This window comes from Parasteatoda tepidariorum, chromosome 6 (genome assembly GCF_043381705.1).
Source record: "Parasteatoda tepidariorum isolate YZ-2023 chromosome 6, CAS_Ptep_4.0, whole genome shotgun sequence".
NCBI classification, from domain to species: domain Eukaryota; kingdom Metazoa; phylum Arthropoda; class Arachnida; order Araneae; family Theridiidae; genus Parasteatoda; species Parasteatoda tepidariorum.
Genome location: NC_092209.1, coordinates 83,553,486 through 83,577,781, shown reverse-complemented (window position 1 = coordinate 83,577,781; position 24,296 = coordinate 83,553,486). Strand labels below are relative to the sequence as shown.

The following is a 24,296-nucleotide window of genomic DNA, read 5'->3' as shown; positions in this document are numbered from 1 at the left end:
ACTGTCGGCGGAATCGGCAATCGTCTTAAATATTTTGAGCACTCACTAACGCATTAAAACGCTATCTAAACCGACTGTAATACCGTCAACGTACATTGAGCTAGGGATGGGTGGCTCAGGGAACAGAGTGTTCGTCTTCTAGTGAAGTGAGCTGGGTTCGAATCCCAGCAATGGCTGGTTGATACGAATTCCGCACCCCGCTTGGACCGACCACAGTGCTGACATAAAATATCCTCAGTGGTAGACGGGTTAGAATCCCCTTACCGTCAGGCTAAACGTGGGAGGTTTTCGTGGTTTCCCTCTCCATGCTACACAAATGAGGGTTAGTTCCATCAAAAAGTTCTCCACGAAAGCACATTTCTCCCAATACTTGATCCAGGAGTTCCCTTGTCTTCTGGATTGGGTTCAAAATTACCAAGTCACGGAGTTGAATATTAGTGGCAGTAAACCTCAAATTGAGCTTGCTGTTCAACGACGGTTATAAAATGAAACAAAATTAGCAAGAAACGTTGCGCATGCGTGAAACTGCAACACTTGCTTTTCGGTGATAGTAAAACGGAGCGGTGCTTACTTTTCCGAACATGCCACCCCATATGTTATCATAATTAAAATGTCTTAATTTGCAACTTGCCGATTCGAAACTTTTCTCACATTATTTTTTATTATTGTTATTTATCTCTTTACTTACCACCTTCAGTTTATTAATCTCTTGATACTGTTCTATGCATTATATACCTCACACAGAGCACTTCATGCATAAGAGGTTGGAATTTACGAGGTCTTATTCTTTTCCAGCCTCTTGCCGTTGCGAGCCGTGATCGCAATGGCAAGACGGCTCTGCACTACTGTGCCGAGTCCGGCAGTCTTCCGTGTGCACAACTGGTGGTGGCAGCTGACCCTAACCTCCTCCACGTCCAAGACAACGACGGATTCACGCCCCTCCATCTCTCCATCATTGCCGGAAACAGATCCGTGGCCAAACTCTTCCTCAAGTACGGAGCGGACCCGGACCGTGTGGACAAAGAAAGACATTCCACAGTACACTGGGCTTCCGGTCAGCACAATTTCCTTCTTATTCCTCACAACACTCACATTTATGCTTAAGGCTGTTTCTTTTTATAAAATAATAATGTTTATCATTTTTAAACTACAGTCCTATAGTGAACCTTCAAGGGAACGAAATTTTGGTTCGCTATACCCGAGACTTCACTATATCCGTTCCGCAAACAATTTTAATTAAAGGTTCCAAACTCCCCCCTTTTATTACACATTATTTAAATAAATGACCAATAAAATGAAATACAAAAATAATAGAAATAATGCGTAGTAACAAAAAATGTGTTATCTTTTATTTTTTATTACTCTTCGTCTTGCGTACAAGAGAGAAAAAAATAGTGCGTGGAGTCCCTCTGCGCGGAAGAAGTTAAACTTCGTAACCTGCGGCGTTAATTGTAGAAGAATCAGCAGTCGTAGAAGGATCACTAGTTCTATTCAACGACTCTTTTTCCTGCTCCGCTCGCTTCCGTGCTCTGTAATAACGGTAATATTGTGCATTTTTCCCTCGTGGACCTCTTGAACCAGTGGAAGTGCTTGTGGTTGCCTCATCGTCTCGCCCTGGAAAATGTATTTGTATTAATAATGTATGTGAATGCGTCATAATGTAATTTCAGAAGAGAAAACCTAACAATCAATTGATATTCACAAGAGACGTACCTTGACATAACCTTAAATCCGTCGCATTGTCCGTGGGATTGTTTTCACTCATTTTTTACAATTGTTATCCACTAAATTTGAAAATAAAAAATACTACCCTATTAAATTATATGTGTATCAAAACAAACTAAAAAAATATTTATAGAAAAACAATACTTTTATGACTTTTATTATTTTTATGCTAGTGAGAACCAAAACAATATGGAAATGAATGAGGGAAAACTGGATCCTACCACGTGATTTCCCGGCCAATAAAAATGTAGCGTTAAACGTTTAACGCAACCTTGTTGGAAGTCGCATAAGAAGTATAACTTCAAAAAAATATTAGTAATCTTTAGCAGATGAGAAATCCTCCGCATCAGATAAGGAAACACTTCCAGACTCTCCAATAATTTTTCCAGAATTCATCCGCTTTTTATCTCGCCAGCCAGTCGAGCACATAAAAGTAGGCTCACCAAATCGCTTAGGAAATTCATCAGCTTTAACTTGAAGCATTTGTCCAGATACTGGAAGATTGTGGCTTCTTTGAATGCTGAACCAATTCAGTAATGAAGCAAACAAGAAAAATGCTTGTTGCTACATTCCATGGTTTTAAAAATCGATATATGTATTTATTTTGCAGTTGAGTTGAAAAAATGAAGAAAATTAGTCGTAGACAGAAAAAAGTCCATTATATCCAATTTTTTTTATCTTTTTTTGGTTCACTATATCCACAAAAAATAACATTATACGTGTGTAGCAAGGCAAGGGAGCGAACATTTCGTTCACTATATCCGGGAGTTCACTATAAACCGTGTTCACTATAGCGGAGTTTGACTGCATAATTAACCCTTTGTCTCAGAATTTGTATTAAACATATTTTTTTTTAATTTTGTAACAATTTAGGTCAAAATAAGTGGAAAATATAATATTTAGCATTTTAATAATTTATAGTTATGAAACACTGCATAAAACACTAGTATTTTCTGCGTTATAGGTAAAGTCTTTCAAAAACGGTTCCCTACCAAACTATAATTTAACTTATTTGTAGCTGTATTTAGATTGAAGAGAAACAGTTACTCATCGTAGAAATTTCTTTAATTTGCAAAATCAATTATCGATAAATTTTTGAATATGAATGAAAAAAATCTTTTTTTTTCAAACTACTTTTTTTTTTGGAATTTATATTTTAGTACAAATATAATTCCGATAATATAACAAATATTTTTGAGTAACGAATTTTAAAATTAAAACAGTTATTTCATGATTAAAAAATGCTAATTAATTTTTAATTACAAAAATTAAAAATTTATTCTTAAATTATATTATTAAAGTTAAAAATTTATTTTTAATTACATATCTAAGTATATTTAACTTATTAACTTTGTATATTCTAAAAAGATTAAATAAAAAGCATTAATGATCTAATCTTTTTAATATTTGAAAAGTTGCAGTCATTACTAAACAGCTTGCATCCATAAAAGTTGCAAAAATTTAGAAATATTCATTAGTTTAATTAGAGGAAAGCATTCTAAATTGGTCTAAAAGCAGCATTGCAAAAAGTGCTTACTTTAACAAGAAATTGTAGTGGAAAAATTAGACAATTCAAATTTAAAAATTAAGAATGTTTAAAATAGTTAATTTTCAGCAAAATTAAATAAAATGACTAAGAGTTAAAAAAAGAAATTTATAGAAAAACTTTCAAATTTACAGCATAACAAACGGATTTAAACATAATGACATTTTTAAAATCAATTCAGCACTTTCACATAGACAACTGCTTTCTTTTTTTACTTCTGCTTATGATAGAACATCTGAGTTAAAATCTTATAGCAGATAGAAACACTTTTTTATTTATCTCGATTCAGTAGTTTTTCAAAAAAAAACTGCATCCGTTTTTGCCTGTGCCTGTGATAGAACATCTGAATTTAAATATTCTAGGACGGTAAAGAATTTTTTTAATACAGAAAAAAAATAATAAATATAAAAAAAAAACGTTTTAGAAAATCGATTTAGTAGTTTCTCAAAAACTACATATGTTTTTGCCTTTGCCTGTGATAGAACATCTCACTTATAATCTTCTACCACAGTATTTAAATGAAGTAGTATTATTAGTAAATATTTAAATGAAGAGAAAATTTAAATCAATTTAGCAGTTTCTGGGGAAAATAACTCCTGTCCTTTAGCTTTATCTGAGATAGAAATTAGAATATTCTAAAAAAGTTGGAAACTGAAACAAGAAACGAGAAAAATTTAAATCTATTTTGTAGTTTTTTCAGAAAAAAAAACTAGATTTCTTTTCAGCTTTGCTGAGAACTGAACATTGGAATTTCCTCTATCACAGTAAAGCATTTAAAAAATAAATATTTTTAAAAATCAATTCAGTAACTTCTCAAAAAAAAAAGAAAAAAAACTACATCAATTTTTGCCTTTATTTGAAATAGAACATCTAATTTATAATCTTCTAGCACAGTAAAGCATTTCAACGAAAACAAAATCAATTAAGAAGCTTCTCGGGAAAACTACATCTATTTTTAGTTGGGCCTGTGATAGAACTTAACATCTTCTAGAAACCCGGTTTATTAAAGTTTACCGGTTTTTGAAAACCGGTTCAATAAAGTTAGTATCTTCGAAAAACTCATCTTAAGAGTTGGCAAAAAATGATATTTCTTTTGTCCAAAGTTTTAACATTTTAAGTATTGTAATTAATCCACTTTTTTTTTCAATTCTTAGTGTGTGGAGATATTGAGAGCTTAGAGTTGCTGCTGAACAATGGTGCGAATCCCTCTTTACCGGACATCCTGGGTGCCTATCCTATCCACTATGCTGCACAAATGTGTGGAACACACAGTCTCAATGGTAAAGATCCCGAGACAGGCATCAACACGCTCAAGAAACTGGTACAGAGGGGGGCATCGGTACAGTGCAGGGACAGGGATGGAAGAGAACCATTACTGTGGACTGCCAGCTCAGGTGAAAAATCATACTTGTTAAAAAAAAACTGAATTCAATTGCTGTATACTCTTTGTATATAGAATAAACGTCTCGAGATTGCTCAATTAACCCACTCTCTACATTTTTATTCTCTCCGTTACCATGGTTTCGGCGAACCTCTCTTCTTTCCTACAGCAGTATATTCCAACTTCTGACTGAAACGCATTACCGTGGGGGGAAAAGCAAGACGTGTCGTAACCGTGGTAACGGAGAGAGCAAAAGTGAAGAGAGTGGGTAAATCGTATAGCCTTGGGATCCTTATTCTATTTACTAAGAGCATAATCATAATAAACTGAGCGTTTTGTTTCAAAACCAAATTGACTTGGTTTTAAAACCTAATTTGTGAAATTTTTCAAGAGAAACATAAACGCGAATTAGTGATGTTTTTGTAAAAATCAAAGCTAATTATCAAATAAAAACTTTTCTAAACTTAAACTAATTATGCATGGTGTTCCGTAATGATCATCCTTAATATATATTTATGAAGTCTGTATAATTGTGGATGCTGAATGTAAAAAACATCAGACCTTATTCGATTGCTGGAGGAAACAGAAAGGAGTTGAAAGACGATTATCAGAAACACTTTTAAGTTTCATCCAGCAATCAAGCAGGTTTGATGTCTTGTGCATCCACCTTCCTCAATAATGATTTATCATATTAAGATACCGTTTTTGTGTTTAAATTAAATACCAGTTTTTATACACGCAATGAGCATTTTTGTTTATAATTTGTCTTAAGTAAGAACTCCTCTAGCCATTTGTATGGACCCATGGCGGTGACTATGGAATCGGGGTATAACTATTTCAATTAGGGATGTGGTGTCAATATTTAGGACAGATTTTGGATCGGGGTAGTGAAATAGAATCTTTTTCTTCGGCCAATTTTCTTAGCCCTAGAATGAAGAGAAGTTATCCTCCCTATCCTATTCTTTATTCCATAGTAGCAGACGGCCTCAGACTTCGTGGCGGGGGGAGTTCTTACAGTAGACAAACTATGTGACTAGAGTGGCCACCGCATGCAAAAAATTATCTGACTTCCCCAGACTGATTTTATCGAGGTTTAGGTGCCACGATTTTTTAGGTGTTTAGTGTAAAGCCCCCTGATGTTTCCATTTTTCTGTATTAATAAAATTTTATAAATTTTCCTTGTTATGAGTCCACCCTTTCCACTCTGTAGACTTTAAAAATATATTTTTAAGAGTGGCCGTTATAGAACACCTTTTTGAATAAAAACGAGTTAGAAATGTTCCTCTCAAAAATTTGTAATTTTGTTTGCAGGAAGCAACGAAGCTGTACTCATATTATTTACTGCTGGTGCCAATATTGAAACAACTGATAAAGATGGACTAACTGGTATGAACAGAGAAAAATTTTCGCAATATATAATTATTTTTTTTCTTGAATTATTTATTCCAAATCTTCAGTTTTTTTTCCTCACAACAAAAGGAAAACAACGTGAAGAAAAGAAAATTTCTCTTTTGTTCGTTTCATATTTGAAAGAATTAATTTATTTTTCTGGAATCGAAAACGTATAGTTAAAAACCGATGCTTATTTAAAATATCATAAAACTAAATACTCTTTTATTAAATTTAAATATATAGGTCTTAGTTAATGAAATTTCTGAAAATGCTCCAATTATCATTTTGGGGAATTTTCAATGTTTATCACGCTTTGAGCGTTGATAAATCATACTCGTAAATATTTCATATTTAGAAATACTCGATTTAAATAGTGCATAACAACATAACTTATACAATTACCTAAATTTTTAATATGCAATTGCTTGGTAAATTGTAATCTTATCTTCTCGCTTGCTAAAATATTTATTTTCCGTTAAAATTTTGTCATTTTAGAAATTAATTTCAATAATCATCATCAATGGCTTCACAGCCCAGGGTGGCCTTGGCCTTCTCAAGAAGTTTTGAAGCATTATAAAAATTTCTTTTAAGGCGTAGCAACTCATTTAAAAAGCAACTTATTTTTCTAGCGTTACATTGTGCTGCTAGCAGAGGTCACACGTCCTGCGTTGAAACACTGGTGACACTATGTGGCGCTCGAGTCAATGCTGGTGACACAATCGGATGTTCTCCGTTGTTTTACGCAGCCGCTCAAGGTCACGCTGACAGTATGCAGGTACTCCTTAAGTATTCAGCCGATCCAAATCTGCAGGACAATAAAGGAAGAACGTAAGTTTTCCTTCCTTTCTTTTCCTTCGTAAGGTTTTCTTCCTTTGTTCTTCTCTTTTGATCATTTTCTTTTTCTTTTTTGCTCCTATTTCTTTTTATTTCCAACTAACTTTTTCTTTCTTTTGTTCTTATTTCTTCAGATCATTTTATTTTTTTAATTATTTTCTTTGTTTAATTTTTTTTTTGATCTTGCATCTAAGTTTTTCTTATTTTGTTATTTTTTCTTTTAATTATTTTCCTTCATAAGTTTACGCTTCATTTTTTTTTAAATTTCTTTCTGTTATTTAATCTGCAAAATTTTATTTCATAAATTGAGAAAACTTGGTCATTAGGCACTGAAAAGGGGGAGAGAGTCCTGGCACAAAAAGTGGTGACAATTCTCTCATGCATGTTTAATTAATAATAATATTCAATTTGAAATATAAGTAAGACTAATTTTGTTTTAAAAAATTGATTATTTGAAATAATTTAAAAGGACTAATAATGTTAAATGCACCACTTAGTGATGAGTAAATTTAAAAACAATATTTATGCTTCAAAAGTTACATCACAGTATTTCCAAAGTATGGTAATATGGTAAAGTATGATAAAATAAATATATGGTAACCGGTAATATGGTAAAGTATAGTAAAGTGATCCGTATGATAACCGGTAATAGGTACCATGAAGCCAAGTTAAGAACATGTAAAAACAATGCTAGATTTTAATTTACTCAAGAAACCATTAACAGACATAAATATGGCAACATCGTCACTATTAATGATAACCATACATATCGATTTCAAAAATACTGTGATCAGTATTAATATCTAGAATTATCGAATACGATAACATTGCAGTCAATATTGATAAAATATCAGGAAATAGTGAGACTATTATACATAATTATTGAATAGTATATTATATTGATACATTTTATTTGGATAACGATAATGTATTGACCAATAAAAATAATATAAGTTAGTTTAATTGGAAAAATATCACGGTATATTGCTGAATATTGATAATTTTGACAACGCATAGTGATATTAAAATTGTCACTTATTGATTATAGGAACCATTACAATTGCAACATTTTTTTTATAAAACTAGTTAATACATCCAATGAGATTCTTATCCTATTTCCCTTTTAATTTATACATTTGTTCAAATTTATATTTAATACTATTGTAAACATCATAAAAATGTCAAGCTACATTAGGGCTTGTCTCTATTTCTGCAAAAAATGAATAAATAAAGTAAAAACTCATTTTTATTGAATATTTTGAGACTCATTTTTTTCTATATAAATAAAAGTTTAAATGAGCAAACTGTTAATAGATGGCAGCACTACAAATTTAATTTGAGACCTCTTTATTAAGAGGTTGACTTGTTAATAAAAATATATTTTTCGATTGTATAATGATTTTAAATTTTCTTAATTATTATATATTCAAGAACTCATTAAATTTTATGTATTTATTACTAACACTTAAAATGTAAACAAATCCAAAATGATAATGGTTTTACAATGTTTTTTTTTTTACTCAAATAGCAGTAAAAAGTTTATATACTGAAATGGCCTTAAATTTATCTCGTTAAAAGTTTAATCATGGAATTAAGGAAATGTAAAATATTATTGTAAAGAAAGAAAACTTAGCTTAAAAATAATTGGAAACTCATTTCTAAAGAACATAAATTATAAGTTTTTCTTTTTTTTTTTTATTTCCGCAGGTTGATAAGGCAACAACTATGTAAGGTTGCGTCTTTAATGATTCGATTCTTAACTATAATAAAATTTTTACTATAAAATAATTTTCCGTGTCCGTTTTTTTATTTATCATTATAAAATTCTTCGTCAGGAAAAAAAAACCTGTGAAATTGCCCATATTCAGCAAAAAATTTATAATTAAAATAAACGTAATAAAACTAATTTTTAAAAAATATATTTTATAATAAATTACGAAATTGTAATTGGAGATATGAACTTTTTCATCGTATTCTAGTTTTATATAACCTCTAAACTGATGCAAAAATATCCTAATTTTTTCAATCAATTCTATATTTATTTATTTTCTAAGGTGAGCGGACAGTATTTTACCTACCTAATGCTGTAGTATTAAAATAAGTATCTTTTTCCAGACCAGCACATTGTGCCGCGGCCAAGGGTCAGTTGGAAATCATGAAGATATTGGACAGTAATGGGGCTGACCTCTGGATAAGAAACAGTAGGGGAAATCTACCGCTTCATGAAGCTGTCCAATCAGGAAGAAAAGGTAAAGACAATTTAATGAAACAGCAGAACATTTCTATATTCTGCAAATTCTTTTCAATAGAAATATATAAGTTTCGCAGATAGCGTCCTGATACTCATTTTTAAGCTGAATTTTTTTTTCCAACTATGGTTGAATGTAATCTATATTATATAAAACGCTAATACGTACGTAAGTATGTATGTTTGGCAAGTTACTGATTTGGGGGGTATGCTAAAGGAAAAAAAACAAAAAGTAACATGCCAATAAAAAATAATTAATTAGAATACTAAAAAATGAAACAAGATTAATATTCGTTAAAAGATTGACGTAAACGAGAGTTATAAACAAATAATATTTAATTTAAGGGTGAAAGTTCACTTTGCGAATGGGGAGTTCACCACATATGTATCAATAAAACCGATGATATTTCTTTTCTCGCGCTGGCAACAGTTTTCATTTTTAATTGATTGNTTTTTTTTTTTTTTTTTTATCCTTATAAAATTCTTCGTCAGGAAAAAACGCGGAAAATTGCCTATATTCGGCAGAAAATTTATAATAAATAAAATAAATGTAACTAATCTAACTAATTTTTAAAAAATATATTTTATAATAAATTACAAAATTGTAATTGGAGATACGAACTTTTTTGATTCATTAGTTTCTTTCATCTTATTTTATTTTTTATATAACCCCTAAACTTATGCACTCATATCTTAATGTGGCAATCAATTTTTACACAAGTCAAATTTTTACAAGTAAATTTTTTGATGGTTTTACATTGATGGACCAACAAAATCTTGATGGTAACCATCATGAATCATTATATTTTTTGATAGTAACTAACGCAAGTAACCATTACCTCGATGTAGGAATTCGGACTGATTTATGATATTCCAACATAATATGAATCCCAAATTGTTTTGGTGGTATATTCCTGAGAACCAATAAGAATACAGTAAAACCTGTTTTTGTGCGGTGGATAGGGACCGCATAAAAGAAATCGTACAAAAAAAAATATTCGAAAATTTTATAAATTCTTACATATAATAACAACTTTGTACGATATACAACCTAAAACTTTTTTTATGCGGTGGATAGGGACCGCATAAAAAAAGTCGGACTCAGAAAATACATCAATGATTCATGAAATAGATATGAGAATGCTTTCAATTAAATTAAATAAGACCTAAAGAAATTGTAAAAATATTTAATTCTCCATTGTACATACATATACATGGAGAAGTTTTCGAATTATACATTAAATGGTTTGCTGCTACTCGTCGTAATCCAAAACGCGCATTTTCTTGGAATGAATTGGTTAAAAATCGCTTTCGTCGCTTGAAGATAGGATTTCAATTGATTTGTTTTTTGGTACCATAAAGTCAGTGATCAGATAAAATAAAATAAAAATCATAAAAACTACATATAAATAGAAACAAAAGTAATTAATTTATATACCTTTAATCTCACTATAAAATGAATCCTTAATCACATGAATCGTGTATAAAACTCTGAATACAAAATGTATAGTATTTGAGATACGCGCAGACGAGAATTTACAAAATAAAAATAACGGTTTCATTTTAAAATACTAAGTATTTTAACAGAGCAGACGATTTTTTACTGATTTAATTCAACTTGTTTAGCGCAGAATAAATTTTAAACAGATGAGAAAATGGAGTGGACAATAATAAATGAACTAATGATAGTAAATAAACAGAGCATCGCGCAGTTCAGATACATCGTTGTCAAGGAGACCACGTAATCAGAGATCGTCCACAACATGTATATGCACATTGATAGGAAACATTAAACTGGTGCTTACACCGCTAAGATTCATATACCGCATAAAAATAAATCGCACAAAAAAAATCGCACAAAAATAAAATCGCACGAAACCAATCGCACAAAAATAAATCGCATAAAAAAGGACCGCACAAAAACAGGTTTCACTGTACTTATTAAACCATCGTGGAAATGTATGGTCGGAACCATCATGAACCATCACGGATCACTATGGATTGTTGGTCCATGAGAGTAAAACTTCTCTTGATGGTTAACCATCATAGTATTAAAGTAGCATTTCCCATCATGGAATGATGAAAGTTTGTTGGCATATCAAAAACCATGATTACGCAATGGAAAATGTTGGATGATGTTGACCATCAAGTGTTGGACCATCATAAATCGCACAGAAACCAACATAAACCATCGAAATTTTTGGAGGGGGCCATCAAGAATTGTTACTTGGGAACTTTTTTATTTTCTAAGGTGAGCGGACAGTATTTTACCTAGCTGATGCTGTAGTATTAAAATAAGTATCTTTTTCCAGACCAGCGCATTGTGCCGCGGCCAAGGGTCAGTTGGAAATCATGAAGATTCTGGACAGTAACGGGGCCGATCTCTGGATAAGAAACAGTAGGGGGAATCTACCGCTTCATGAAGCTGTCCAATCAGGAAGAAAAGGTAAAAAATTTAATGAGACAACAAAGCTTCTTTTCATTAATGAAGAAAAATGAAGAGCTCATTTCATTTGTTTTTCTAATTATTAATTACATATTTTATTAATTTAAATTTTTAGTTATGAGAATTTGTTAGTTACGAGATTAACACGCGACACGATAATCAATTACTAAGTCGCATATCGAATTCACATTTGACGGGCTACGCTTACTCGAAATAAAATGGAAAGAATAATTGTTAACAAAAACAAATGCCACGTTTCTATAGCCAATCAGGATCCATACCTATGATAATGTTGCTTTAAGGTAGCATATTGTGATAAATATACATAGTAATGTATGTTTTCTTCTCTGCTAAAAAAATAAGGGCCATGGAAGAAAAAAAAACGTTGTTGTAGAAATGAAAATGAACAATCCCAATTTTACCCCAATTTTAAATGAAAATTCTTGATAGACGGAACTACTCCATCAAGTTAATTGCAAAAAATAGTCCGTTCCTATGTCAAATTTATTTTCAATATATCAATTTTTACCGTTTTCTACGTTTTAAAATTGATTTTTACTCTTTTTTCATAAATTTTACGTTTTCTTCACAAAATTTTATTTTTTAACTCATTAAACTTGTGAAAAATGATTCCTTCCTCTCGATTGAAAAATTTTCTCTCTTCATCCGTTCAAAAACACAGCTTTAAAAACCACATTTTCTTAATCCTTTATACAATTTAAATTTTTTGAAGTTTTTTCTAGAAAGTTCTGTGACTCGTAAAATTCGAATTGCGGAACGGAATGTATTCGCTATGGTTTCTATTAAAGTAAACAAATAAATATTTTATGCAAATTATAATGATCCCTCTTTTTAATTACGATGTTATTCCATTATGAGAGTTTTTAATCGCGCATTTAAATAATCACTTTTTAATAAACAAAGTGCCGTCATCAATCCAAATTATTTTTCACAGTTAGCGCTATGCATTTCCACGGGGTATATAGAATTCCGATATTTTAATACAATATAATTTCAACAAGAGGAATACGGAAAGAGAAAAACGTGTGTTTTTAACCTGCTCTCTGTTTGTAATTTTGCTTTAAATTTTTTGTAGCTTAAGTGATTTTTAAAGAAAAAAAACAGAAAAGAAAATGTTTTCTATTGATTTCATTAAACATCTAATAATTCAAAAGATGTAAATAATATCTGAAGTACAATACAAAAGAAATATTAAACTTTTTTTTGGTACTATAATGGTTATGTTTTAATCCTTGGTTTCTGTTTAACCCCTATAAATTTTCTTTCATCAAAATATTTAATTTGAATTCATATTAATCATCCGAATATGTATTTATTAATTAATTTTTTTATACTTTCATCTTTTTAAAATTAGTTTTTTTTAAATGTTTCTTACAGTAATTTATTTTAAAATTATTTTTTGTACTAAGTGATATAACAAAAAAAAACCACTTCTCTTATCCAATATTTGTGTTTTTTTTTTTTTTTTAAATACAATAAATTTTTGAGAATAAAATAGGAAATTTTTTTTATTAAAAAATGTATCGGTTTTTTCATTTTTGAATGAATTTTAAGAATTAGAAGTATTTAATTTTCAGCAAATGCTACTGATTAAAAAAAATTAGTCCTTAGAACACTAACGTTGTTACAAAAATTATGATATTTGCCGTCAACATGTCTAAATATGCATGCGATCATTTGTTATTCAACCTGTGCAAGTGAACCGTCGTTTAAAAAGGTTGTGCAACCCTAATTTAAATGTTTTTAACTTAAACGTCGACAAGACAAAGACTCAAGTCCGAACTGATTCTTATAAATGTAAAAAAAGAGGAGGTAGTTTTAACAAGGCAAATATATAATTATTTCAGGCTGTATGTGCGTAAGGCGACGAAATCGAATAGTTTTATAAACTGACAATAAAAAAAGTCTCAAGATTATCTTTCCCAAAACTTGTATTTAAATGACTTGTATTTAAATTTATAGTCAGACCCCCAAATAAAATAACACTGATCTGATTAATATTGACTAGAATAATACTCATCTGTATCGAATAAAATCCATCTATTCGAAAGATTGTACGGAATGATACCTATCTATATGTTCGAATGAAACTGTAAGGAATAATACTAATTTATATGGAATAATGTTGCATGAGATAATACTCATCTATATGGAATAATATTGCATGGGATAATACTCATTTATATCTATATAGTTGAAGGGCTTATAGCAATATAGTGATAAGCCAAACTTTTTCCACAGATGGCATTTTTAATTCCAACTGTTCCTAAGTATTGTTGCCAAATATGTATTTTATAAATTTTCTAACTGAAATTTTCCCTGTACAACTATAAGATGCATAGAAACATCTATGCAAATAGAGTGTTTCACGAAGAAGCTCTTAAAATACGCTTATCTGAGCAGTTTGAAAATGTAGCTTATCATTATTTCCCGCATTCTGTGGTTTGTAAAATATTACAATCTATTCATGGGTCAGCAAATCTTTTTTTTTACTACTCCACGACGCTCGTTTCAGTATAAAGTTGAAAACGTGGAGTATGAAGTATTGAATATTCTAATATCCATGGTTAGAAAATAGTGGTTAATATGTATAGTATAGCTAATATGTACAGAACTATGAATCTAAGTTGATTAAAAATGAGAGTAATTCAAAGTTTCTTTTTCAGATCTCGTCCAGTGGCTCCTTCAACAGTGTCCGAAAGCTGTGAATGCAACAAACATCAACGGTCGGACTCCCCTTCACTTAGCTTCCCAAAAGAATAACGTAGAAATGTGTGAAGTCCTAATTGACTATGGTGCACACATAAATCCATTGATGGTCAACGCAAAGGTAAGACATCAAAACAAGTCACAATTTTTTTAAAGAAGAATATTTCGCTCACAAATATTAAATTAACTGGAACATTACTTAAAAAATCCTGTAAGACAATTTGTTTTATTTAAAAAATTCTTCCCAATTCATTTTATTTGAAAAAGTTGAAAAAAAATTATGACGATTTCTTGTTTTATTTTAAATAATTGTTTGTTATTATGACAATGTCCTGTTTTATTTGAAATACTTGTGTAATATTTTGACAATTTCTTGTTTTATTTTGAAAAGAGAACTACATTATGACGATTTCTTATTTAATTTGAAAAAGTTGTATAATAGGAAAATTTCCTGAAAAAGTTTCAAATTTTAGGACAATTTCGAATTAAATTTAAAATAATTGCATAATATGAAAATGTCTTGTTTATTTGAAATAATTGTATAATATTATGGGAATTTCTTGTTTAATATCAAAAAGTTGTATAATAGGAAAATTTCATAATACTATGACAATTTCTTATTTTATTTAAAATAATTGTATAATTTTATGGCAATTTCTTGTTTCCTTTGAAATAGTTGTATAATATTACCGCAATTTCTTGTTTTATTTGAAATAGTTGTACAACATTATGGAAATTTCTTGTTTTATTTGAAAAAATAGAGCAATGCTGCACAAATTTTTTTTTATTTGATTTAAAAATTTTGTATAAATCAATTAATTATCAAATCAAAGGATAAGCGAATCGATGAATCAGCGTATAAATAAATGAGCCTATCAGCGAATGAGCACATCAACAGGTCAGCAAACAAATGAGCTAAATGAGTGAATCAGTGCTCAGTAATAAATCAGTAATCGGTAATAAATCAGTGTTTGAATGAATTACTGAAACAATTCAACGAATTCGGGAATTCTTCAACTAACTGATTTACTCATTCCTTAATTTGCTGTTTCATTCATTCGTTGCTTCATTTGCTATTTTATTTAATAGTCTGCCTAATAATTCTCTTATTGATTCTACCATTATCAATTTGCCAATTAATAGATTCTTTAACACATTCATGCATTGATTTGCTTACTTATCAATTTATCTATTCATTTATACGTTAAATAATAACTTATTTAGTTAGTTGGTTCATTGATTTTTTAATTAGCTGGTTTATGAATTGGCGGATTCATTGATTTTTTTGTGACTTATTGATACGATGATGTATCAACTCATTTATTTTTAAATCTAGAATCTTAGAAATTAGTCGACAGTTTAACTGGTCCGTAAATTCGCTAAATTATTGATTTATTCCTTTATTAATTCGCTAATTCATTGAGTTACTAATTGATAAATTGTATACTAATTAATTGATTACTAATTGATTAATTGTATACTAAGTAATTGATTTCTAATTGATTAATTGCATACTAATTAATTGATTACTAATTGATTAATTGTATACCAATTAATTGATTTCTAATTGATTAATTGTATACTAATTAATTGATTACTAATTGATTAATTGTATACTAATTAATTGATTGCTAATTGATTAATTGCATACTAATTAATTGATTACTATATGGTTTCTATTAAAGTAAACAAATAAATATTTTATGCAAATTATAATGATCCCTCTTTTTAATTACGNTAATTGATTAATTGTATACTAATTAATTGATTGCTAATTAATTGATTTTATTATCCATCGAATTACTCACTGGTCTTCGTTTAAATTCTACACTTAGAAATTAATTTTATGTCTGTTTCAGATACAAATATTCTTGTTGTTAGAGTGAATAACGGAAATAATATTTTTAAATTATAGTTTTTCCTAACCTCCCTAGTAAAAACATCACATGAATTCCTAGCAATTACACGTGCAAAAAATAAATAAATGAATAAAAAATGCCAGATATTAGCTATTTGCGCTGTCAACCTTGATCAGAAATCTGAAAATGGTTAAATTGTTTGAAAAATACCATTTTTCTCGTTGAACATATTAATATTCAATATTCATATACATATTCAATAATTCCGAATATCGATTTCATGAACTTCGATAAAACCTAAATGTCCCCTAAGCTAAAAGCCAGCCCCATGTTGCGAATGGATTAAAACCTTTATTTTACGTAACTCTATATTTTAAAAAGAAACATGAATAATTAAAAAATAATAAATAGCTTTAGTCGCCAAAAAATAATTAATGAAAAATGTTAATTTATGAGGAATTTAAATTCCAATTCATGAATATGAATAAAATACTTGAACAGTTTTCTTGAATAATTTTATGATTTCTTGAATCCTTAACAAGACAAAGATTATCTAATAAGAAAGATGTTTGAAAAGAAGTTCTTTCTTTAGAAATAGACATGCAAGATAATGATACATAGATAAAGATAACCACTCATAAAATTTGATGCTTTTTTTTAATTAATTGGATTCACTATTAATTGATGCATAAGATTAATTTATTACAAGACGGTATTTATTGTGGACAGTGTTTCAATATGTGGTGATTGGGAAGAATCAGAAATATTAAAAGAAGTTCCAAGATGTATTGGAAAAGGAAAATGGCGAAACTGGGGAGCTTTAGTAAAACGTAAAATTAATTGAAAAAGTAAATCACAATGTGACATTGTTAGAAATAAGTGTTTTTTCTTAAACAAATACGTGTTGTTAGACTGAAAAATATTCGATGTTCAAAAAATATTCGAGCTTTGATATCCCAAATTTTCGATATCACGAAATTTTTAGTAAATCAGTGCGATTTCGCAATTGGTTTGACAACATTTTTAAAAAAAATATTCGACAGTTAATAAAATTAATTTATAAAACTCTACCATGAAGGGTAAAAAAACTTAATTGTATGTTTTGATACAGTAAAGGTTTTTTTTTTAACATTTTATTTATTCATTTTAAAACCAAATATTTTCCTTGAAGCCTATCATGAAAATTATCTTTTTATAGGGTTTTCTGATGAGCCCTCTAGATGTCTCAGTCTACCAAGGGAATCAGAGATGTGCCAAGTACTTACAACTTCATGGAGCGGTACCTGCCACAAAAGTACTCGAAAATAATGAAATAAATAGGTAAATCTACTTGTTTTCGAAATGTTTCCAATTTCTAATACGATTTTAATTTCAATTTCATACCTCACGCATCAATATATAAACACATTTTTTTTTTTATTTGAAACTCGTTTATCTCCAATAAATTTAAAAAAAGCAATCAAATGAAATTTTAATTGAAAGATTAAAAATGAATGCTTACGTAGAATAAAATCAAAATTTTTGTAATCTGAAGTTTAAAGTTTAGCATCTAGTTAATTCATTTAAACTTATTTATATTGTTTAATATACTATTATTAAATTAAAATAATAAAAAATAATGTAATTATAACTTTTTTTCCATTAATATAATTACATTGTTTATAATAACATTCATAATTACGTTTACTAATTTATAAAACGTTTTTGTGATAGAAAAAATCAAGTTGAACAGATTTTCGAAAAGCTATAATTTAAAAACAAACAACTAATGATTTACGAAGATATTACAACTAATGTATAATACCAATTTTATATTTTGTTTACGTATAATCGTCAGCTACAAAGTATGTGTTATGTTTGAAATCGTTGATTTATCTATAAAGCTTTGTTTTGCATTTTAAATGAAACTTTCAAAAGAATAGTGACTAAAGGAATAATTTATTGCAGTAGAAACTTTAAAAAGATAAAGATATAACAAAAAGGTAAATTATTCATAAATAAAAACAAAATTTAAATTCTATCTAAAATAATACGAAAACTCACATTGTTCATTTTTTCAGTTTAACATTTGAAAAGCTATGTAAATAAAAACCTAAATTTATTGTGGAATATATCTATGAACAGTAAACCACTCAAAAAATAAATAACACAATATTTGTTGGGAAAAAGTCAGGTTTTTAACTGGTTTACGGATTTTTTCGTATAATAACACTATGAAAATAAAATAAAAGTTAATAAGATAAGCTAATTTGCTTTTAGCAAAAAATGTTGTCACAACAAAATTTAGGATTTTTTTTTAGTTTAGAAAAATTAACAACAATAAAATATAAATAGTATTTACTTATCTGTAAAGTATTGTTTTACGTTTTAAATAAGCCTTCAAAAGGACAGTGATTTAAAGTAGAATTTATTGCAGTAGAAACTTTATAAAGAAAAACATATAACATAAAGGTAAATTATCTATTCATAAAGACAAAATCAAAATTCTGTTCAAAATATATTTCCAGTTTAACATTTGAAAAGCTATGTAAATAAAAACCTAAATTTACAGTGGCATTCCACAGTAAATTTAGTTAAAATATTGAACAGTAAACACTCAAATAAATTACACAATATTTTTTGGGGAAAAGGCAGTTACTGGTTTACTGTTTATTTTCGTATAACAAGACTATGAAAACAGAATAAAAGTTCATAAGATAATTTGCTAGCGCAAAAACTGTTGTCATGATAAATGTTTGGACTTTTTTTAGTTTAGAAAAATTAGCAACAATTAAATATACTTACCCCTGATTTGATAATAAATTTACGCTCATCATATAGCAAAAGTTGAATTCAATGTCGAATCAGATAATCTCATAACTTCCTCTACACACCACTAAAAAACCATTCTACTATGCCGATATTATAACACTATAAAAGAAAACACTCAGTTAACAGTTCTTAGCAAACACAAATCATCTAAAGCACAGTTTTTTTTTCTTCCTTTACCTAAATAACAACACATTACGATACATTTGTTGAATACATACAGATGACATACATACAGATGACGATACATACAGATTATTAATAACGTTTCCGGATGACTATTTCAGCCCGTATCAGTTTAGGTAATTGTATATTATTACACATACATATGAATCAAAATTACGATGTCCCGCAGTGGACTGATCGTTAAGACACGGTTCCCAGCAGATCACCGAAGTCAAGCATCACTGGCTGCGGTCAGTGTGCGGGTGGGTGACCACTTGGATCAGTCTGCGTAGGGACCGAGGGTGTGCGGTATTGGTCCTCGTTAAACTGTGCTACCGTAAAGTGCTCGACTTCGCGCGCAGGTCGTCGGGCTACCGAAGCGGGGGTGCCATCCCCTCCGCAGAGGATCAAAATTGTGATGGCATGTCTTCGGATCATCCTCCGGGATGTTTCCCAGACCGTCGCCAATAGCCCATTGTGCAGCTCTAGTGCGACGTAAATTAACAACAACAACAACAAAATTACGATGGTATGTCATCGGATCATCCTCAGAGATGTTTCCCAGACCGACCGCCAATAGCCCATTGGGGAGCTCTAGTGCAACGTAAATAAAGTATCTACCTACCTGGACAGATCGCAAATACACGGTTCCTAGTAGAACACCAAAGTCAAGCATCACTGGCTGCGGTCAGTAAGCGGGTGAGTGACCACTTTGATCAGTCTGAGTAGGGACCGAGGGTTAACCAGATCGGTTCTCGGTAAACTGTTCTACCATAACGCGTAGATTGTCTAGCTACCAAAGCAGGGGAGCCATTTCCATTGAAGAGCATCAAAATTGCGATGTCATGTCTTCGCCTCAAGGATGATCCGAAGACATGCCATTGCAAACTGTGCCTCCCAGACTGCCACCAATAGTCCATTGTGCAGCTCTAGTACGACGTAAATAAAGTTCCTACCTACCTACACATACATATGTAGGCTTGTGTGCTCATTACAAACTAGGACTTGTAATCCTTTGTCAAGTGAAGCAACAGATAGCACAATTTTGAGAAGCCGATCACACAGATAGATCCAGAGTATTGGTGGGTTCGAATTCGCTACCTTCACGCTGTAGAGCGCTTGGTGAAACAATAAGACCGTTCAGCCCAGGTGAACACAGTTTGGTCACGTTGCTAAGGTCGAACGTTGTTAAAGTCGAACGAGGACCGATTCCGCACACCCTCGGACCCTTAGCAAACTGATCTAAGTGGTCACCCACCCGTCCACTGATGCTTGACTTCAGTGATCTGCTGTCCTGAACCGTGTCCTAACGAACAATCCACTGCGGGACATACTAGTAATGCATAAAATAAAACGATTAGGGAATCACCGTGTCCACGAGGCATTATCATTTCGCCAAACACTGTATAGTGTGAAGGAAGTGGGTTCAACTATCCCCTCATAACCATTTCTTACATTTTATTTTATAACCGTCGTTGAACAGCCGACCCAATTTTGGGTTTACAACTACTAATGTTCAACCCCGTAGCTTTGTAATTTTAAACCCAATTCAGAAGACAAGGGGACATCTGAATAAAGTATTGGGAGAAATTTTGCCTTCGTGGAGGACTTTTTGATGGAACTAATCCACATTTGCGTTACATGGAGAGGAAAACCACGAAAACCTCCCGCAGTTACCCTCACGGATCCGTCTACCACTGAGGATATTTTACGTCAGCACTGCGGTCGGTGCAAGACGGATGAAGAATTCGTACCGACCTATTACTCGGATTCGAAGTAGATTCACCTCATTGGAAGGAAAACGCTCAATCCCCTGAGCCATCACGGCTCTAACTATTTCTGATTTAAACATTTTGACATACTTTTGAATTTCATCTTTGTGTGAAAATTTTGAGTTTTTTTTTCCTGCAAAAAAAGGGAAAAGCGCCAGACGTTTTTTAATTCTTTCATGGAATGATTCTTTCCTCTTTATTTAAAAATTATTTTGCCATGAACAGCACTAAAACAGACAAAAATCGACAAGAACAAGCAAATACAGAGGATTGCAGCTTCTTACGTTTTTGCAGTGTTCGTTGAGCGACATATAAAGATAAAAACGCCTCTTTTTTTCAAACAAGTATGCGTGTTTTGCTTAAGTGAAGTGAGTTGCTCACAGTGGATTTCTATAGTTATTTTCTGATCACTTTCTTCAGCGATTTCACCGAATGTATTTCACCGAAATTGTATTATGAATTTAATAAAACATTCCAAACATGCAGTAAAAACAACACTCTTCACGACATTAAATAATCCTAATAAGTTAAATTCCTAAACATGGTTTCGCTGATTCTTTAGTTGCCAAGGCAACTAGAACACATTTCTTAATGTCAAAGGTCCCGCAGTGGACTGATCGTTAAGACACGGTTCCCATCCTACGGTTCCATCACTGAAGTCAAGCATCACTGGCTGCGGTCAGTGTGCGGGTGGGTGACCACTTGAATCAGTCTGCGTAAGGACCAAGGGTGTGCGGTATTGGTCTTCGTTAAACTGTTCTACCGTAAAGTGCTCGACTTCGCGTACCGGTCGTCTGGCGACCGGAGCGGGGATGCCATCCCCTCTGCAAAGGATCAACATTGTGATGGCATGTCTTCGGATCATCCTCAGGGATATTTCCCAGACCGTCGCCAATAGCCCATTGTGCAGCGCTTGTGCTACGTAAATGAACTACTACTACTTCACCGAATGTATAAAAGCTTTTTTTTTCGCAATTTAGTTGGGGCATGAACTTATATAATCACCTAAAACTTAAGCTGTTAATTATTCGTGTTATCTTCTAAAACCATTCATTAATTGTAAATTATTTAAGTTAACTCTCAAAGCCATTCATTGATTATTAACAACCCATATGTTAACTTTAAAACTAATCATTAGTTGTCAATTTTGAAATTACTCATTAATTATTGCTGATTATTCATATTAACTTATACAACTATTCATTAATAGCTAACGATTCGGGTAAACGTTTAAAACTCTTCATCAATTATTAATTTTTAAGCAATTTATTATTTTTTTCATTATTCCGATTAACTTTTAAAGCTATTTATTGATTGTTAGCTATTCGTGTTCATTTTTAAAACATTTCATCAATTCTTAACCATTCCATATTAACTTTTAAAGCTATTCATAAACTTTTGACTATTCAAATTAACTTTTGAAATTATTCATTAATTATTAATGGTTACTTATGAAACTATTCTTTGTTAACTATTTATGTTACTTTTTAAAACAACCCCTTAATTGTTAACTATTCATATTAGATTTTAATACTATTCATTAAGTATTTGATATTTATGTTGACTTTTAAAACTATTGACAAACAATTCATTTTAAAACTATTTATCGATTGTTAATTATTCATTTTAACTTTTAAAACTATTCAATCATTGTTAGTTAGTTATGTTAATTTTTAAAACAATTCATTAATTATTAACTATTTGTGTAACCTTTTAAAGCCAATCATAAACTGTTAACTATTTATATTAATTTTTGAAATTATTCATTAATTGTTTATTTTAAATCTATTTCTTCTTCTTGTGCACTACAGCCTATGACAGGCCAAGACTGTCTCAATAAGTTTTTAAAAGCTATTTACTAATTGTTAATTATTCATATTAACTTGTAAAGCTATTTAATAATTGTTAACTATTTATGGTAATTCTTAAAACAATTCATTAATTGTTAACTTTCATCTTAACTTAAAAAAATATGCATTTATTATTTCAGGAATTTATTATTTTCTCTTGGAAACTTTGCATTCAACCAAAAGGAAAGGTCAGACGAGGAGCCCGTCTCAGCCGCCAGTTTCGATCCTTTTTTACTCAAGCCAGACGGCAGGTCAAGCATACCCCGAGACACACAAACCCGGACCATTCGAGCCGGACAGCCACAACCTCTACCGCAACCCGATGTTCCGGACGAATCCCTCCTCACGAATGTGACTTCAGGCGAGGTGACAGACGCTTCTGTTCATATACACCTCACGCGTGATGACCTGTGGTCACTTTGGGAGTCCCTCATGCAAGAATTGACTTCGGAGATGTCTGGCTCAGAAATGTCATCAGAAGGTAAACGATTATCTCGACAAATCTCCGCAATCACCGCCCTTAAAACATATTTTCAGTGTCCTTGTGAAAAATGAAGTAAAAAAATGCTTTCAAGCTCTAAATCTCCATACCTTTTTTACTTCAAAGCAGATAAGAATTTAAAAAATACATGAATTTTATAATCATCGTCCTCATCGTGAGGATGATACGATTATCATATCGTCCTCAATTTGAGGACGTTATGACATTGCACATTATATTGTCCTCAATTTGAAGACATTATAATGTGTCCAATGTGTAAAGGACATTGTCCACATACAGTCTCTACTTCAAAGCAGATAAGAATTTAAAAAATACGTGAATTTTATAATCATCGTCCTCATCGTGAGGACGATACGATTATCATATCGTCCTCAATTTGAGGACGTTATGACATTGCACATTATATTGTCCTCAATTTGAGGACGATGATTATGAAATACCCTATTCGGCCAAAAGTGTCCGGACACCCAGTGCTATGGACTTAGAGTGTCCTGGGGCACATATTAATATGATGTTGGTCCTTTTTTTTTTTTTTTTTTGCATCGATGACAGCCTGCACACGTCTGGGAAGACTTTCCGCCAGTTTGTGATAGGAATTGACTTCCATCACAGCTGAAGTGATTGCTTGCAGTGATTCGGCTGGCTACGTAATCTGCTCTCGAATTCGTCCCAAAGGTGTTCTGTGGGCTTTAGATCGGGGCTCTGAGAAAACCAGTCCACTATTTGAACTCCCATTTCGTCAAACCCTGTCTGTGCAAGCCTCGATGTGTGAATAGAGTTGGGATTGCAGCATTGTCCACATACAGTCTCTGGCCAAATTATTAGACGCAAGCTACAGCATTATTGTTATTACGCGACTGAAACCGGTTTGCACTTGTTTACGTTCGTGTATCAATGGGTTAAATCAGATGATATATAATATAAATTCGACGATTGGATGAATTAGGCGGTATGTTATATAGTATATTTATTATATCAAGTATTATATTAGTATATTATAATAATTAGACCAAATTATTAAACGCTTCGTAGTTTTTT

The 24,296-nt window shown here is 31.0% G+C and overlaps 1 protein-coding gene across 1 annotated transcript in view; it reads left to right on the top strand.

The window, feature by feature from the left end:
- The window catches only part of LOC122271003 (uncharacterized), a 94,964-nt gene that overhangs the window by 55,640 nt on the left and 15,028 nt on the right, over positions 1-24,296 (top strand). The window contains exons 3-10 of the mRNA XM_071181665.1: positions 796-1,054; positions 4,426-4,665; positions 5,964-6,038; positions 6,674-6,872; positions 11,439-11,572; positions 14,260-14,423; positions 17,360-17,481; positions 22,897-23,237. Coding sequence (XP_071037766.1) covers positions 796-1,054; positions 4,426-4,665; positions 5,964-6,038; positions 6,674-6,872; positions 11,439-11,572; positions 14,260-14,423; positions 17,360-17,481; positions 22,897-23,237 — 1,534 coding nt within the window. The remainder of the gene's footprint in view (positions 1-795; positions 1,055-4,425; positions 4,666-5,963; positions 6,039-6,673; positions 6,873-11,438; positions 11,573-14,259; positions 14,424-17,359; positions 17,482-22,896; positions 23,238-24,296) is intronic.